The 19,795-nt window shown below is 48.0% G+C and overlaps 1 protein-coding gene across 5 annotated transcripts in view; it reads left to right on the plus strand.

The window, feature by feature from the left end:
* dlg2 (discs, large homolog 2 (Drosophila)) overlaps positions 1 to 19,795 on the plus strand; it is a 389,583-nt gene that overhangs the window by 332,191 nt on the left and 37,597 nt on the right. For all 5 annotated transcript variants that reach the window (XM_029690593.1, XM_029690595.1, XM_029690594.1 and 2 more), the window contains 2 exons: positions 4,135 to 4,194; positions 5,462 to 5,617. In XM_029690593.1, the coding sequence (XP_029546453.1) occupies positions 4,135 to 4,194; positions 5,462 to 5,617 (216 nt within the window). The remainder of the gene's footprint in view (positions 1 to 4,134; positions 4,195 to 5,461; positions 5,618 to 19,795) is intronic.

Raw genomic sequence — 19,795 nt, forward strand, 5'->3', positions numbered from 1 at the left:
GAGCGTAGCAGCAGGAGGAGAGCGAGATCTGGGTCTGTGCTGTACTGCGGCATGCTCAGAGCTGTGGCCAAGTAGAGGCATCACGCGCCTGAACCATGCGACACGACGTGGGGGTGGTGGTGGTGGGGGGGGGAGGCGTAGTACGGGGAGAGATAGAAAGTGGGCCACTGAGCAGGGCAGGGCTATATCCAACCACTCTGGTTTAATCTGCAGGAGCAAAAAGAATGGCTAATGCAGCCCTGCAACCAATGGAGCATCACACACGTTCACACTTATACTGTGAATGATACGTGCACGTCTGTACACTCCACAACAACTTTCTTAAAAGTACTGCACATACAAAGTGTATTAGAAAATATAAACGGCACACAAAAATGCGTATAAATGCTCACATAATGGACAAATACTGCACACAAATCGTTACTTATTTGATCACTCACTCATTACTCACTCATTTCAACGTAAGGTGCTATATCATTTTTATTTTTTTTATTTTTTTATTTAACCTTTAGACAAATCGGTTAAGAACAAATTCTTATTTACAATGACGGCTTACCAAAAAGTAAAAGGCCTCCTGTGGGGACAGGGGCCTGGGATAAAAAAAAATAATACAATATAAATATAGGACAAAACACACATCACGACAAGAGAGACAACACAACACTACATAAAGAGAGACCTAAGACAACAACATAGCAAGGCAGCAACACATGACAACACAACATGGCAGCAGCACAACATGGTACAAACATTATTGGGCACAGACAACAGCACAAAGGGCAAGAAGGTAGAGACAACAATACATCACACAAAGCAGCCACAACAACTGTCAGTAAGTGTCCATGATTGAGTCTTTGAATGAAGAGATTGAGATAAAACTGTCCAATTTGAGTGTTGCAGCTCGTTCCAGTCGCTAGCTGCAGCGAACTGAAAAGAGGAGCGACCCAGGGATGTGTGTGCTTTGGGGACCTTGTGACTGGCAGAACGGGTGTTGTATGTGGAGGATGAGGGCTGCAGTAGATATCTCAGATAAGGGGGAGTGAGGCCTAAGAGGGTTTTATAAATAAGCATCAACCAGTGGGTCTTGCGACGGGTATACAGAGATGACCAGTTTACAGAGGAGTATAGAGTGCAGTGATGTGTCCTATAAGGAGCATTGGTGGCAAATCTGATGGCCGAATGGTAAAGAACATCTAGCTGCTCGAGAGCACCCTTACTCGCCGATCTATAAATTATGTCTCTGTAATCTAGCATGGGTAGGATGATCATCTGAATCAGGGTTAGTTTGGCAGCTGGGGTGAAAGAGGAGCGATTACGATAGAGGAAACCAAGTTTAGATTTAACTTTAGCCTGCAGCTTTGATATGTGCTGAGAGAATGACAGTGCTCCGTCTAGCCATACTCCCAAGTACTTGTATGAGGTGACTTCCTCAAGCTCTAAACCCTCAGAGGTAGTAATAACACCTGTGAGAGGAGGGGCATTCTTCTTACCAAACCACATTACATTTGTTTTGGAGGTGTTCAGAACAAGGTTAAGGGTAGAGAAAGCTTGTGGGACACTAAGAAAGCTTTGTTGTAGAGCATTTAACACAAAATCCGGGGAGTGGCCATCTGAGTATAAGACTGTATCATCTGCATATAAATGGATGAGAGAGCTTCCTACTGCCTGAGCAATGTTGTTGATGTAAATTGAGAAGAGCGTGGGGCCTAGGATCGAGCCTTGGGTTAGTCCCTTGGTGACAGACAGTGGGTGAGACAGCAGATTTTCTGACTTAATACACTGTACTCTTTGAGAGAGGTAGTTAGCAAACCAGCCCAAAGACCCCTCCGAGACACCAATACTCCAAGTTTAAGGAGCTCCCACAAGAATGGAATGGTCTACAGTATCAAAAGCTTTGGCCAAGTCAATAAAAATAGCAGCACAATATTGCTTAGAATCAAGGGCAATGGTGACATCATTGAGGACCTTTAAGGTTGTAGTGACACATCCATAACCTGAGCGGAAGCCAGATTGCATACTCGAGAGAATACTATAGACATCAAGAAAGCCAGTCAGTTGATTATTGACAAGTTTGTCCAACACTTTTGATAAACAGGGCAAAATAGAAATAGGCCTATAACAGTTAGGATCAGCTTGATCTCCCCCTTTAAATAAAGGACAAACCGTGGCTGCCTTCCAAGCAATGGGAACCTCCCCAGAAAGGAGAGACCGGTTAAAAAGGTCAGAGATAGGCTTGGCGATGATAGGGGCAGCAACCTTAAAGAATAAAGGGTCTAAACCATCTGACCCAGATGGATTTTTAGGGTCAGGTTTAAGGAGCTCCTTTAGCACCTCAGATTCAGTGACCACCTGCAGGGAGAAACTTTGTAGCGGGGCAGGGGAAAAAGAGGGAGAAGCATCGGGGGTAGTCGCATTAGAAGGGGTGGGAGATGAGGAAATGTTGGATGGGCAAGGAGGCATGGTTGAGTCAAATAGGAATCCTGACTTAATGAAGTGGTGATTAAAGAGGTCAGCCATGTGCTTCTTGTCAGTAACAACCACATCATCAACATTAAGGGACATGGGCAGCTGTGAGGAGGAGGGTTTATTCTCCAGGTCTTTAAACGTTTTCCAGAACTTCTTGGGATTAGACCCACAGAGTGAGAACTGCTCCTTAAAGTAACTAACTTTGGCCTTCCGGATAGCCTGAGTGCACTTATTTCTCATTTGCCTGAACGATAGCCAGTCAGCCTGAGTATGCGTGTGCAGAGCCTTTCGCCAAATGCAATTCTTGAGGTGGAGTAACTCTGCAAGATCATGGTTGAACCAGGGGCTGAATCTGTTTTTAATGGGGGCGTGTTTGTTAATACCACTGAAATTTAAAAAAAAGAATGTCCAAGCATCTTCGACAGAGGGTATCAAGCTGATTCTATACCATTTTACAGAGGCCAGTTCATGAAGGAACTCTTGCTCATTCAAGTTTTTTAGCAAGCGTCTATGACAAATCAGGACAGGTCGTTTCACTGAGCAGCCATTACAAACACAGGCTGTAAAACAGTGATCACTAAGGTCATTACAGAAAATACCAGACGGATTCCTATCAGGATTATTTGTGAGGATAAAATTAAGGAGAGTAGCCTTTTTTGGGTGTTTGGAGTCATACCTTGTGGGATTGGTAATAATCTGAGAAAGATTTAGGGAGTCCCATTGCTTTAGGACTTGGTCAGGTGGTTTAAGCATGTCCCAGTTTAAGTCACCAAACAGGACAAATTCAGACTCAGTCTTGCCGAAAAATATTATAATCAGAAAGGTTAACGTCAGTATTCAAAACATTCTTCCTTAACCACGTCTCAGTAATGACCAACACATCTGGATTGGAGCTGTGAACCCACATTTTCAATTTATCCATTTTAGGTAATAATTTTATATGAGAGCAGAAATCAGTGAAGCAGATATCAGAGCACAAGTCAGAATTGGGGCTAGCAACAGTAGATGGGCCAGGGTGTACATGCACATTTCCAGATATCATCAACAGTAATATAATCAAGGCACGGCATATGACAGGGAGAGCTCTGCAGTGCTGATTTATGACATCTGAATGTGCATTAGATGGCAACAAGATCATATTGTATAGAAATTTCATCAGGTAACATGAATACAAAGACAGCGAGAGGTGGTTAGAATAGAATGGGAGGCTAAAAGTCTGTGTAACCAATAGAGAGTCAGAGTCCCGAGTGTGGGAACAAACAGTCTGTCCAAGGTTGGGTAATTGAGCCATATCAATAATGAACCTTTGGCAATGAGGATTTTGTAATTTTATAAATGCATTATGGTGGTCCCGTTTGTAGTCTCTATTGTAAGGCATTTATTTGTTTATCAAACATTTCTCCCTGATCAAACACTGTGTCATCCTCTGTAGCATGCGTCCAACTGTTTGTTGTGTCAAAGACAAAGAACACATATGCATGCTCTTTCTTTGTTTGTCTTTTATGCTAAATGCATACAAAGTATATTATAAATATATAGCTATTAGTAATTCTAATTAATAGAACCATGTCAAATCTGAAACTTTTTGCAGTTTTCCTTCGTATTGCCACTCTGATTCTGACTCTGTTATTGCACTTCCTTTGTTGGTCTCATTTCTTCCCCAATCAGAAATGCCTCAATAGATGACGGGGAGGGTCACAGGTTTGATTCGCAGCACTTCCAGTTGAGGTGAGACATTTCAAAATGACTGCTGACCCTCATGTTTGGCCCTCATGTTTGTCCTCCCATTCCATCTGTGATACATCTTTGTCCTCATTTTATCCTCTAATGCAAGACAGCATATACAGCGGGTAACATACATTTACGTGTGCAAAAGAATTGTGCAAAAATTACCAATAAACTACAATGTAATCTGTCAGTGTGATTTAATTTGAGTTATAAAGAGGCAGTTATTTATGTTTTGCTCAGTTTCCTAAGCTCAAGTATATATAAAAAAAAAAGTAATTTATATGTGCTGTCTGAATATGGATCCCTGTTACAGTTCTCATATCAGTTTCCTTTCAAAGCGGCCTCTTTTTGCCCTAAGCGGGCTTTAGTGATGTAAGTAGCCTTGTGCGAGCCGGAATGGCTCATAGGCTCCTGCACCCATCTCCTGTTCCAGTAGCAGCTTTATGTACAGGTACACCCCCTGAACAGGACGCTAGTCTATTGCAGGGCCTTACCCTCAACCTATATCCTTAATGCTGAGTGCCAAGCAGAGATGCACTGGGTCCCATTTTTTGTCTTTGGTATGACTCGGCCGGGGATCGAACTCCCAACCTTCCAATCTCAGGGCGGACACTAACCACAAGGCCACTTTAGTGATGTGCATACTCGGAATGCGCATTGACAAAATTGATGATAAAAATAAATAAATAAATGAAGCTTAAAGATTTTCAGATTGTTCAGTAATGAATATAGAATTTAGTTCCCGCGTAAGTTGTCACCGGTTACCACCCCATACTGATGGTAGTAGGCTTTCCTTTACTGGTACTATCATGGTGCAAATCACTTTGTTTCATGCTAAAAACAAGTTTGACCTTTTTTGCTTCATTTCAAAGATTAAGCAGATGGAAAACTCACTGGAGCGGTAATGTTAGCTTGGCGTGTAGTGAAGTTGAAACTTGAAACTAGTGAAGTGGAAGTCTCCAGGAGGGCTCTCTGTGCCGACAGCATGGGGGGGTGGAAGAGTTCTGATATTTTTGTGGAATCCAAATTCTAAATGAAGAGAAAAAAAAGACATGTAACAGTAGGTGTTTTGCATGTAAAACAACAAAAGCCTGAGTGCACATGTAAATTGCTTTATAAACCAAGGTTGAATTCTTCCTTTTCCACTCCCATAACATAGGTGTTATTTATCTGTTCTGTTCTGTTTCTCTCTGTCCCTCTGTTCTGTCTCTGTCTCTGTCTCCTCTCTGTACTAACCACTCTCTCTGCTCTATTCTCCTACCCCCAGGCCTCCTGAGCCAGTTTACAGCACTGTGAACAAACTGTGTGACAAAACACCTTCTCCCCGCCGCTATTCCCCCATGGAGTGCGACAAAAGCCTCCTCCACTCCATACCCTTCCCTCACTATCACTTAGGCCTGCTCCCTGACTCCGAGATCACCAGGTATTCTACCCGCTGCATGGCATAACTTTGCATTGTATTGCATGGCATGGCATGCCCCCTACTCTCTTCCTATCCTCACACACACACTCACTCGTTCCCAAAGGATCTCGCTCTTCTAAGCCTGCATGCCTCTCCTACCTCTCTATCCATGCCCCCTACTCTCTTCCTATCCTCACTTTCTCACTCGTTCCCAGAGGGTCTCGCTCTTCCAAGCCTGCATGCCTCTCCTCCCTTCGGCTCCCTCTCACTCCAGGGGATCTGATCTAGTCCAAACCTGCTGGCCTTATCTTTCGCAAACACATTTGGACCCCCCCCCCCATCCCGAAGTCGGGCAATGTTGTTATAAGTGAATGTGTTTTCTCTGAAAGCGTCAGGGTATTCGGTAAATGTGGTTTTAAAAGTGGTATGTTGAAGCCTATAGCAGCTACTCAGACACACTCAGACACACTCAAACGCACTTAACTCACCAGATGTTATTACACTTATTGTGAAGCCGGTGGTTGGTGTGATCGCACCATTAAGGGGCAAGTTGGGATTTCACTGCTCATCTATATTAGATATACTTGTCAAAAACAAATCTCAGCTTGCTTGACAATATATCTCTTTCTTAGCTCTCCCTGAACACATTGTAGTTGAACCCTCAAGCACTATTTCCCTTCTGGATCAGGATGGCCTCCACCTTCGTTAAGTTTTGCTTGTTTGTTTAGAATTTCAATGATCTGCATTACGTTATGAAAACTAAAGTAGTTCCTTTTTGGCCTCCGTGGGTAGTTATAATAATAATAATAATACAAATAATAATACAAAAAATAATATAGATATTACATCAACAAGAACAGCAGTAGACTCTTTTTGCATCAATTGAAAAATAAGTATTGAGGTGCCATTTTATATGATAATGATCAAGATTCCGTTAGTGGTAAACATACAGTTGTTAGTCTTTTATTGATTGTTTGCTCTTTCTCCTAGTAACAGAACTTTGCCATCTTTATCTCGTTTGTGCAGGGCTTATTTATTATTTCCGCTTGTTTATCATTTCTGCATGAGCAGCGTATCTGGGAGTACAATCAACAGAGCTGGGGTGTGATGGTAACCATGAATAAGGCATGAGGTGTTAAAGTGCATGCTATTCGGACCAGATTAGTTCAACTGTGCGCCATCCATATTGTTGAAGTTGGACCAGCCTAATGCAATGCGAACAGAGAACAAGATACATTGAATGCGAAGGCATTTAAAAGGATCACTTTACTCAACAACAAAAAAACATCTTTAGTATTTTCTTCATTAGTCCACTGTTGATATGGTCTCCACAAATGGTGCATGTCAGCAGTAAAGTTAAGAGAGAGCACTTTCAGTAAAAAAAAAGTGTGATGTTGTTTTGCATCATATAATGCATTTATCATCATCATCATCATTTGTAGCTTTTCACTGAAAGTTTTGAAAACGTAACTGCTGACAAGAATACGTTTGTGAGACCATATCAACAGTGGATTAATGAACAAAATACAAAAATATGTTTTTGAGTCAAGTGATTATTTTAAGTCCGATGCTACATTTGGGATGCCGTGTTGCTCCTTATCAGAGGAAAGGCAGCCAAAGTTGCTCTGGCGAGTGGATCAGCACCAGCCATGAGGCTGGGCACTTGGCAAACCATGCCTTCCAGCATCATTACGTGGAGTCCCTTGACTACTTTAATATTTGAATGAATTGGCCTGCTGTTAACTATGCAGGTCATTGCAGAGCTTGTTAGATCATGCATGTGGCAGCAATGCTGGGCTGTTTCACAAAGGATCGGTAGAGGAGGGTTTGTTTTGTATTAGGTCAAAATCAAACTTACAAGGGATATTTCAAACTGTGCTGACAATTATGAAGACAATCAATGTAGTTATTTGACCATGGTTTAAATTCAAATTGAGTAGTCTGCTGTTTTATTTGCTGTTGAAGAGTCTTCCAGTTGAAGCACACTACCGTAGGTCTTTATCACTGTCTGGTCATGTGGATAAAACAAAAATATGATTTTATAAATCGGATTATTGTTTTTTTTCAACTTTTTGTCAGGATATTGCTTCACTTAGTTTCAATCTGTGCCATTTGTATCATACCACACAAATGCCTATCTGGCCTGAAATGACAAGTAGGGATGGAATGATCTTCATAGATATGCTCTGGATGTGCCGACTGAAATTGAATTCACTTCGATGACTTTCCCTATGCTTGATGTGTCTGACATGTTAAACACTGGTTACTGAGATGCATAAGAGAACCATGAAATGTGGTATTCAATAAGCCTTTATTGATTGCTCAAGTGTAGCTGACATAATGTATTGATGTACTGTAGGGTGAAGCTGCCCTTAGATGCTGACCTTAGGTCAGTTTGGCATTTTCCTCACTAATAGATATAGTTTGGGTTAGGGGAAGGGAACCTGATTCTAGATCTCTAACTAGGGGAAACTTCACCCCGGAGCCCAGAGTTTATTAGTCCATTTGACCTTAATAATAATGTTTTTATGAGCTATTTTTATGTTTTAATAAGGAGCCTTAGCTACCGTCTCCTTTTACAAAGACTTAGCAAAAGCCTCACAATCACAGAATATCAGAACATAGTAGTATTTAATCATTTTTTTTGTTAAAGGGGAACGTTTTGTCTAATTACTCATTGTTAGGCATACCTACTTCTTTGTCTGGACCCTAATTAACTAGAAGGCAGTGTGTTTACAGTGGTTACGTCCCAAATCGCACCCTATTCCCTATACAGTGCACTACTTTTGACAAGGGCCTATAGGGCGCTGGTCAAAAGTAATACCCTGTGTAGGAAATAAGGTGCGCGTTTGGGACGCACCCTGTGTTTTGGATTGCCTCATCACCGTTGTAATTTGCATTCCCTCCGTTGTGGGCCGAGTGCACTGCCTCTTCCATTCTCGTAATCCAATTACAACCTAAGAAAGCTGTGGTATTGTGAGGCGACTTCTCAGAGGGAGCGGAGAATAATCAAACTGTCTCTTTAAAACCTACCCTAGAATGCAAGGGCGTGTGCAGTTCCAAGCATTTCTCAAAGGATTTTGTTTTCATCACTCATTCTGCTGTAAAGTGAGTAAGTTGAGTGAGAAAACACAAGTACTTAGAGCATCTGAACATGGTCATGCTCTGTGTACAGTCTTGTTTTCGCTATCAAAACACGAATGGAAATCAGACACTGTTATTTTGACCAGCGTTGACATCGCTTTGCGGTACTAAAGTAGTCACACTTATGCAGAGCGGGAAGGCGGTCGTGGTTGTAATTCGTTATATTCTTCAAGAATCAATTTGTAAATATAAAGAATTGAAATGACCATTGAACAGATTCTTGGACCTCCACATAAAAAGCGAAATTCTAGTTGACCCCCTCATGCCTTGTGCTAGCTTGCTCCACAATATAACTGATTACTACTTAATGCTCACTGTGTCAATAGTTGCTAGGAGTGGTGGTAGGAGTCAGGCGCAGAGAGCAGAGGTAAGGAACTTTGTGTTTATTAAATAAAACACAACACAAACGACGCCAACACAACCGGCGTGGAAAAAATGCAAATTGCCCAGAACAGGTGCATAGCATGCATAAAAGATAATAGTAGTAGATCGCCAGCACATCCAAATACAAAAACACAACCTGACGCTAAATAATCCCGCACAACACTGGGCGGGCTAACCAGGCTTAAATAACCAAAATCAATAAACCAAATGAGGGACAGGTGCAAACAATAAGACATACCAAACGAAAAGGAAAAAAGGATCAGCGGCGGCTAGTAGGTCGGTGACGACGACCGCCGAGCGCCGCCCGAGCAGGCAGGGGAGCCACCTTCGGTGGGATTCGTGACAGTATCCCCCTCCTGACGCGCGGCTCCCGCAGCGCGCCGCCACCGACCTCGAGGGCGACCCGGAGGACGAGGTGCAGGGCGATCCCCATGAAGGCGGTGGAACTCCCTCAGTAGTGGGGGGTCCAAAATGTCCCTCCTGGGTACCCAGCACCTCTCCTCCGCGCCGTACCCCTCCCAGTCGACGAGGTACTGTAGGCCCCCCCCCCGAAGTCTGGAGTCCAGAATGGCGCGTATCCTATACGCCGGGGACCCCCCAATGTCCAGCGGGGGGGGAGGAACCTCCGGCACCTCACCTTCCTGCATGGGACCAGCCACCACCGGCCTGAGGAGAGACACATGAAACGAGGGGTTAATACGGTAGTAAGATGGAAGTTGTAATCGGTAACACACCTCGTTTATCCTCCTCAGGACTTTAAACGGCCCTACACACTGCGGACCCAGCTTCCGGCAGGGCAAGCGGAGGGGCAGGTTTCTAGCCGAGAGCCAGACTCGATCCCCCGGTGCAAACACAGGGGTCTCACTGCGGTGCTGGTCAGCGCTCTTCTTTTGCCGTCCACTCGCCTTGGTGAGTGCGTCCTTGACGGCTCTCCATGTGTCCTTCGAGCGCTGCACCCAATCCTCCACCGCAGGAGCCTCGGTCTGGCTCTGGTGCCATGGAGCCAGGACCGGCTGGTAGCCCAACACGCACTGGAACGGTGACATGTTGGTAGATGAGTGCCGTAGAGAATTTTGGGCTATTTCTGCCCATGGCACGTATCTCGCCCATTCTCTGGGCCGGTCCTGGCAATACGTCCTTAGAAACCTACCCACCTCTTGGTTCACCCTCTCAACCTGCCCATTACTCTCGGGGTGGAAACCCGAGGTCAGGCTGACCGAGACCCCCAAACGTTCCATGAACGCCCTCCAAACTCTGGACGTGAACTGGGGACCCCGATCAGAAACGATGTCCTCGGGCACCCCGTAGTGCCGGAAGACATGGGTAAACAGTGCCTCCGCAGTCTGCAGAGCCGTAGGGAGACCGGGCAACGGGATGAGACGACAGGACTTCGAGAACCGATCCACAACGACCAGGATAGTGGTGTTCCCCTGAGATACGGGAAGGTCAGTGAGGAAGTCCACTGACAAGTGTGACCACGGCCGCTGTGGAACGGGGAGGGGGTGTAATTTCCCTCTAGGCAGGTGTCGAGGAGCCTTGCTCTGAGCGCACACCGAGCAGGAGGAAACATAGAACCGCACGTCTTTACCCAAGGTGGGCCACCAGTATTTCCCCCTCAGGTTCCGCACTGTCCTCTCAATCCCAGGGTGACCCGAAGAGGGGAGATTATGGGCCCATCGAATCAATCGATCACGGAGACCAAGCGGTACGTACTGAACACCTGCCGGACACTGCGATGGTGCAGGTTCCGACCGTAACGCCCGCTCGATCTCCGCGTCCAGCTCCCATACCACCGGAGCTACCAAACACGACGCCGGAAGAATGGGAGCCGGATCGATGGCCCTCTCCTCGGTGTCATATAGGCGGGACAGTGCGTCGGCCTTCGTGTTCTGTGAACCTGGCCGATAGGAGATCGTGAACCGGAAACGGGTAAAGAACATGGCCCACCTGGCCTGACGCGGATTCAGTCTCCTAGCTGCCCGGATGTACTCGAGATTACGGTGGTCAGTCCAGATGAGGAAAGGGTGCCTAGCCCCCTCAAGCCAATGTCTCCACACCTTCAGAGCCTTGACCACAGCTAACAACTCCCTGTCCCCCACGTCATAGTTCTGCTCCGCCGGCCCCAGCTTCCTAGAAAAGAAAGCGCACGGGCGGAGTTTGGGTGGCGTGCCCGAGCGCTGTGATAGCACGGCCCCCACCCCAGTCTCGGACGCGTCCACCTCCACTATGAATGCCAAAGAGGGATCCGGATGAGCCAGCACTGGAGCAACGGTAAACAGCTCCTTCAAGCGACTGAACGCTCTGCTCGCCTCTGTTGACCAGCGCAAGCGCGCCGGACCCCACTTCAGCAGTGAGGTAATGGGAGCCGCAACTTGACCAAAGCCCCGGATAAACCTCCGGTAGTAATTGGCAAACCCTAAAAACCGCTGCACCTCCTTTACCGTGGTCGGAGTCGGCCAATTACGCACGGCTTTAACGCGGTCATCCTCCATCACCACCCCCGAGGTGGAAATGCGATACCCCAGGAAGGAAACGGCTCGTTTGAAAAACTCACATTTCTCAGCCTTGACGTACAGGTCATTCTCCAGCAGTCGTCCAAGCACCTTGCGCACCAGGGAGACATGCGCGGCGCGGGTGGCGGAATAAATCAAGATGTCGTCAATATACACCACCACCCCCTGCCCGTGCAGGTCCCTGAGAATCTCGTCAACAAAGGATTGAAAGACGGCTGGAGCATTCTTTAACCCGTACGGCATGACGAGGTACTCATAGTGGCCCGATGTGGTACTGAATGCGGTTTTCCACTCGTCTCCTCCCCGGATACGCACCAGATTGTAAGCGCTCCTGAGGTCCAGTTTCGTGAAAAACCGCGCGCCGTGAAATGATTCCACCGCCGTAGCGATGAGAGGTAGTGGGTAACTGAACCCTACTGTGATGGAATTTAGACCTCTATAATCAATGCACGGGCGCAAACCTCCATCCTTTTTCTTCACGAAAAAGAAACTCGAGGAGACGGGTGACATGGAGGGCCGTATATACCCCTGTCTCAGAGATTCCGTGACATATGTCTCCATAGCCAACGTCTCCTCTTGTGACAATGGGTACACATGACTCCTGGGAAGTGCAGCGTTTACCTGGAGATTTATCACGCAATCCCCTCGTCGATGAGGTGGTAATCGGGTCGCCCTCTTTTTACAGAAGGCGTGTAACGCCCTGGCCACAGAGAAGGGTTTTTGTTCTTTATTTTGGTTAGGCCAGGGTGTTAAATTGGGTGGGCGTTCTATGTTCCTTTTTCTATGTTTTTGTATTTCTTTGTTTTGGGCCGTGTGTGTGGCTCCCAATCAGGCACAGCTGAAGCTCGTTGCTGCTGATTGGGAGTCACACATAAGGAGCATGTTTTTCCTTTGGGTTTGTGGGTAATTGTTTCTGTCAGTGTTTTTGTACCAGACAGGACTGTTTGCTGTCGGTTTACTCGTTTCTTGTTTTGTATAGTGTTCATGTTGTTTACATTAAATTCTAATAATGAACACTAACTCCGCTGCACCTTGGTCCACTTCTTCAGACGACAGCCGTTACAGAATTACCCACCACCAAGGGACCAAGCAGCGGAAGAGGGAGATCCGGGCGATGGAGGAGACGCCGGCCAGCAGACGGGGTCGCTGGCGTCGGTCGAGGAAACCCGGAAGACACCCCCAAGAAATTTTTTTGGGGGGGCTAATGGGGTGGTCCGGAAGGGCAGAGGAGGAGCCCAGACCACTGCTCTCGTGGGGGATGACGGCAGAGGAGGAGACGCAGATGAGGTGGTTTATTGAGGACCTGCTGAAGGAAGATCTGGAGGAGGAGCCATGGGAGGCGGAGTTGCGCACTGTGTCGCCAGTGCGTCCGCACAGCCCGGTGCGTCCGGTGGACATGCCCAGCACATGCCGTGCTAGGAAGGGCATCCAGCCAGGACGAGTGGCAAAACCGGCTCCACGCTTCAGTTCACCAGTGCGTGTTCACAGTCCTGTCTGGCCCGTCCCTGCTCCCCGCACCAAGTCCACAGTGCATGTCCCCAGTCCTGTCCGGCCCGTCCCTGCTCCCCGCACCAAGCCCAAGGTGCGTGTCCCCAGCCCTGCCAGTCAGCAGTCGTCGGAGCTGCCCGCCAGTCAACAGTCGTCGGAGCTGCCCGCCAGTCAACAGTCGTCGGAGCTGCCCGCCAGTCAACAGTCGTCGGAGCTGCCCGCCAGTCAACAGTCGTCGGAGCTGCCCGCCAGTCAACAGTCGTCGGAGCTGCCCGCCAGTCAACAGTCGTCGGAGCTGCCCGCCAGTCAACCGTCGCCGGAGCTGCCCGCCAGTCAACCATCGCCAGAGCTGCCCGCCAGTCAACCATCGTCAGAGCTGCCCGCCAGTCAACAGTCGTCAGAGCTGCCCGCCAGTCAACAGTCGTCAGAGCTGCCCGCCAGTCAACAGTCGTCAGAGCTGCCCGCCAGTCAACAGTCGTCAGAGCTGCCCGCCAGTCAACAGTCGTCAGAGCTGCCCGCCAGTCAACAGTCGTCAGAGCTGCCCGCCAGTCAACAGTCGCCAGAGAGGTCAGACTGCGCTGAACTGCCGGAGTGGCCAGACTGCGCTGAACTGCCGGAGTGGCCAGACTGCGCCGAACTGCCGGAGTGGCCAGACTGCGCCGAACTGCCGGAGTGGCCAGACTGCGCCGAACTGCCGGAGTGGCCAGACTGCGCCGAACTGCCGGAGTGGCCAGACTGCGCCGAACTGCCGGAGTGGCCGGACTGCGCCGACCTGCCGGAGTGGCCGGACTGCGCCGACCTGCCGGAGTGGCCGGACTGCGCCGACCTGCCGGAGTGGCCGGACTGCGCCGACCTGCCGGAGTGGCCAGACTGCCCCGACCTGCCGGAGTGGCCAGACTGCCCCGACCTGCCGGAGTGGCCAGACTGCCCCGACCTGCCGGAGTGGCCAGACTGCCCCGAACTGCCGGAGTGGCCAGGGACGCCCGCCAGCCCGGTGAGTCCTGTGCCTACGCCTAGGGCCAGGCCTCTGTCATGTCTCCCCAGCCTGGTGAATCCTGGGTCAGTGCCGTCAGAGCAGCCAGGGTCGCCCGCCAGCCAGGCGCAACCATCGCCGCCCGCCAGCCGGGCGCAGCCAGGGCCGCCCGCCAGCCGGGCGCAGCCAGGGTCGCCCGCCAGCCGGGCGCAACAAGGGTCGCCCGCCAGCCGGGCGCAACCATCGCCGGCCGCCAGCCGGGCGCAGTCAGTGTCGCCCACCAGACCTTCGGCGCGGCCAGGTGCGCCACCGAAGAGGGCGACGTCAAGGGTGGAGCAGAGGCCACGTCCCGCACCTGAGCCGCCGCCGTAAGAAGGCCCACCCGGACCCTCCCCTTCAGAGTCAGGTTTTGCGGCCGGAGTCCGCACCTTTGGGGGGGGGTACTGTAACGCCCTGGCCACAGAGAAGGGTTTTTGTTCTTTATTTTGGTTAGGCCAGGGTGTTAAATTGGGTGGGCGTTCTATGTTCCTTTTTCTATGTTTTTGTATTTCTTTGTTTTGGGCCGTGTGTGTGGCTCCCAATCAGGCACAGCTGAAGCTCGTTGCTGCTGATTGGGAGTCACACATAAGGAGCATGTTTTTCCTTTGGGTTTGTGGGTAATTGTTTCTGTCAGTGTTTTTGTACCAGACAGGACTGTTTGCTGTCGGTTTACTCGTTTCTTGTTTTGTATAGTGTTCATGTTGTTTACATTAAATTCTAATAATGAACACTAACTCCGCTGCACCTTGGTCCACTTCTTCAGACGACAGCCGTTACAAGGCGATAGCCAAATCGGCATATTCTGAGGGAATGCGCACTGTGGAAACCTGGTCTGGACTCTCCACCGTCGTCGCACCGATGGAAACTCCCTTACACCTGCCTGAGCACTCCTCTGACCACCCTCTGAGAACCCCCTGTCTCCACGAAATATTGGGATTGTGATTGGCCAGCCAGGGAATCCCCAGCACCACTGGAAACGCAGGAGAATCAATGAGGAAGAGACTAATCCGTTCTCCATGATCCCCCTGCGTTACCATGTCCAGTGGCACCGTGGCCTCCCTGACCAGTCCTGACCCTAATAGTCGGCTATCTAAGGAGTGCACGGGGAAAGGTTGGTCCAACGATACCAGGGGAATCCCTAGCCTTAATGCGAGCCCACGATCCATAAAGTTTCCAGCTGCGCCTGAATCGACTAGCGCCTTATGCTGGAAAGAGGGAGAAAACAAGGGGAAAGTTACTAAAACGAACATGTGACCAACAGGGGGCTCTGGGTGAGGTTGGTGCTTACTCACCTGAGATGGACGAGGAGTGCTCCGCCTGCCATCCCGATTCCCAGAGGAGCTCCCCCAGCACCGGTCGGTAGTGTGTCCTCTCCGACCACACTGGGGACAAGGGGAGCCTCCTCCTCCGGTTCCCCTGGACGCGGCCCCCCCTAGCTCCATAGGAATGGGAGCTGGAGGACCTGGAGGTGGAACCAACAGGACCCCGTCTGGACGCCCGCGCGCAGCCAGCAGATTGTCAAGACGAATGGACATGTCGATCAGTTCATCCAGTGACAGGGTAGAGTCCCGACAGGCTAGCTCACGGCGGACGTCCTCCCGGAGGCTACACCTATAGTGGTCCATCAGGGCCCTGTCGTTCCACCCCGCTCCAGCAGCCAAGGTCCGGAACTCCAGAGCAAAGTCCTGTGCGCTCCTCGTCTCCTGACGCAGGTGGAACAGCCGTTCACCCGCCGCCCGGCCTTCAGCTGGGTGGTCGAACACGGCCCGGAAACGGCGGGTGAACTCGGGGTAATGATCCCTTGCCGAGTCTGGACCATACCACACTGCGTTGGCCCACTCCAGGGCACGTCCCGTTAAGCAGGAGACGAGGACGCTTACGCTCTCCTCTCCCGAGGGAGTTGGATGAACGGTAGCCAGGTACAAATCCAACTGTAGCAGGAACCCCTGGCACCCAGCCGCCGCTCCATCGTACTCCCTGGGGAGAGCCAGGCGTAGGGCTCCGGGTCCGGACGTCGGTGGAGGGGTAGATGGTGGAGGGGGATTTGGGGCTGGGGATGCGGTAGGGAGGCCACTCCTCTCCCATCGGTCCATCCTTTCCATCATCTGCTCCATCGCTGAGCCGATTCGGTGGAGGATGGTGGTATGGTGAAGGACCCGTTCCTCCATCGATGGGAGAGGAGGGGAGGCTGCTCCTGCTGACTCCATAGCGGGTGCGGGATTCTGTCAATAGTTGCTAGGAGTGGTGGTAGGAGTCAGGCGCAGAGAGCAGAGGTAAGGAACTTTCTGTTTATTAAATAAAACACAACACAAACGACGCCAACACAACCGGCGTGGAAAAAATGCAAATTGCCCAGAACAGGTGCATAGCATGCATAAAAGATAATAGTAGTAGATCGCCAGCACATCCAAATACAAAAACACAACCTGACGCTAAATAATCCCGCACAACACTGGGCGGGCTAACCAGGCTTAAATAACCAAAATCAATAAACCAAATGAGGGACAGGTGCAAACAATAAGACATACCAAACGAAAAGGAAAAAAGGATCAGCGGCGGCTAGTAGGTCGGTGACGACGACCGCCGAGCGCCGCCCGAGCAGGCAGGGGAGCCACCTTCGGTGGGATTCGTGACACACTGACTGTGGCTCTCGCGCTCTCAATTCAATGGGAATTATTGGCATGGGAAATGTATTGTATTGCCAAAGCAAGTGAAATAGATAATAAACAATCAGAATGGAACAGTAAACGTTACACTCATAAAGGTTTCTAAAGAATGGAGACATTTCAAACGTTACATTATGGCTGTTTACAGTGTTTATAACAATATGCAAATAGTAGAAGTACAAAAGGGAAAATAAATAAACATGGGTTGTATTTACATTTCTCGCTCGCTCTCACCCGCAGAAATTGAGTGGCTGTGGGTGGATGCTGATAGAGGATGCCCACCCACAGTCAATAGCAATTTTTCAATTTCTAAACTGTGTTGTGCACACTCATTATGCGATTGCTGTAAGTTGAGTTATATATATCCGTCAGAATTTATATTTTCACTTGTTGCACAAAGGTTATACAGAATATCAGACCGATTAACATTAGTTAACTTTTGCGGGAAGGTTGAAAATAAACGTTTTCTGGACATTTGAAATGTTGAAGCAAAGCACATATGCAGTAGATATGCTCCGTAACCTACCCAACAGTCTATTCAAAACGTCGGTTTGCTTCTCACGTTCATGGCGTTCTTCTTACCACATTTTCAGATTTGAACACTTAAATATCAAAGGGATGCATGAGTACAAAGATTCTGGGAGAGCCTAACAAAAGGTGACATGAAATAATGAGGCAAGAAGAGAAAGGCATTTCATGGAGCTTGCTTAATGCATAGGCGGAATTGGTTGTCTGAGCTTACCCAGAGAGAGGTGGAATTCACAACGAATGTTCTGTTTTCTCATTCGCCCACATGATTACGGTGAGATGCTGTGGTTGCCTTGGTGCCGCAAACGTCAATTAGCTATTGCTGGTGTGCTGAATAGATATTACAGAACCATGTTAGCATTAGCATTTTGACTGTAGGCTACCTCCCTGTGTCCTAGCCTAGAATGGCCTGCGGTGGGCCTCTAGGTGCCTGACCGTTCCTCTCTCCATATCAATGGGTTTCAGCTGTCTGTGTTGCTGTCACAGGGGGGACTTTGGGGACACTGGGAGGGCAAGGGCCCACTCTAATGATTTATTAACAACCCTGGCTTAAATACCATGTGTATTCTCACAGAAGCATAATGTGAATCAGGGTCGTATTCACTAGAATACGACCCTGATTGGAAGGGTCGTATTGGAAGAAAACAGCCGAAACAGGAAGGACTACCTGAACTTGTCCAATAACGATCTCTGATTTTAATGCATCTCAATAGCCTTTAAAAAGGGTGCGTCTACCGTACCTTTACCTCCCGTGCACCACAGCTATGGAACTCCCTTCCAGATAGTCTCCAAGCTGTTCAGACTGTTGGAGCTTTTAAAGCAGTCCGTAAGACTCATCTCTATCAACTGGCCTATCCTTCCTCCTAGACTTTGATTGTTGCTTTCATGATATGGTCAGATATATTTGTTTAGTTTTTTTTTTTAACTATTTGTCTATGTTATTCACTTTGAGATTGTTCTTGTATAATGAAAATCACTTTACAAATGTAATACATGTAGTATTATTAATGAGAGTGGTGAAAGCAGCTTGTCATTCCTAGCAACGGGGTCAACCATGCTCATTGTCTCTCAAATATACACTGAGTATACAAATCATTAAGAACACCTGGTCTTTCCATGACATAGACTGACCAGGTGAATCCAGGTGAAAGCTATGATCCCTTATTGACGTCACTTGTTAGATCCACTTCAGCCAGTGTAGATGAAGGAGACAGGTTAAGGTTAAAGAAGGATATTTAAGAGACATGGATTGTGTATGTGTGCCATTCAGAGGGTGAAGGGAAAATACAAAATATTTAAGTGCCTTTGAACAGGGTATGGTAGTAGATGCCAGGTGCACTGGTTTGTGTCGAGAACTGCAATGCTGCCGGGGTTTTCCACGCTAAACAATTTTCCGTGTGTATCAAGAATGGTCCACCACAAAAAGGACATCCAGCCAACTTGACACAACTGTGGGAAAGACTGGAATCAACATGGGCCAGCATCCCTGTGGAAAGCTTTCGACATCTTGTAGAGTCCATCTAACTGAATATTAGTTCTTAATGTTTTTCCCACTCAGCGTATACTCAAAGCTGGTCTAAGCACAAAACATGTATATATCCCCATTTCCATGGATATAATTACATCCCAACCAATATTATTAGCTACATTAAGAAGATTTCAAATACATGGCTGCATTTCAAGTTCAGATCAAGCTTTTGTGCTACATTAAAGGACATTCAGATGCCATCTGGAGTTTGGTTGCCATCTACTGTTACATTTTGGAAGCAACGCTCTGTTGGGTGCTGGCAGGTTAAGCCATGCAGACACTGATGGTTGGCCCTGCCCTCAGCTATATACCAAAACAAGTGGCGGAGACCCCGCTTTGTTCTTTTACTTTACGTGCTCTATTTTGTTTTATAGATGAGCTATTGCAGGGGTTTCCAAATCCGAGCCTGAGGGTCCGGATTACTGCTGGTACTGCAGTCCCAGATTAGAGGTAGGGCTGTGACGGTCATGGCATTTTGGAGGAAGGTTATTTGTCAGCCAAATGACAGCGGTCGCCGTTCTAATCGTTTGAGTTGGCTACAGGAAGGAGAAACACAGTTTCATCACGTTACCACAGAAACTAACTCACTCGCACGTCATCTTTTTGAATGCCTGGCTTTCACTTTTTCAGTCAGCTGATCGTTCCATGACACAACATTCTAAAACCGGCTATACTTTTGTCTCCTCTCCTCCCTCCTGTGGGCTGTTAGAGGTAAATCAGGCTTACTTTTACTTTTATGCTTTTGGGTAAAGTTTCTGACTTAAATATGAAGTACATTTTTTTTTAATAAATACAATTTCAAACTAAAAATAATTATATATATATATTTATTTTTTGTTTAAAATTGTATTTATTGAAAAAAATGTACTATATATATATATAGATATATATATCTATATATATATTCAAATAACCGTCAAAACCGTTTAAATATAT

Source organism: Salmo trutta, chromosome 15 (genome assembly GCF_901001165.1).
Source record: "Salmo trutta chromosome 15, fSalTru1.1, whole genome shotgun sequence".
NCBI classification, from domain to species: Eukaryota; Metazoa; Chordata; class Actinopteri; order Salmoniformes; family Salmonidae; genus Salmo; species Salmo trutta.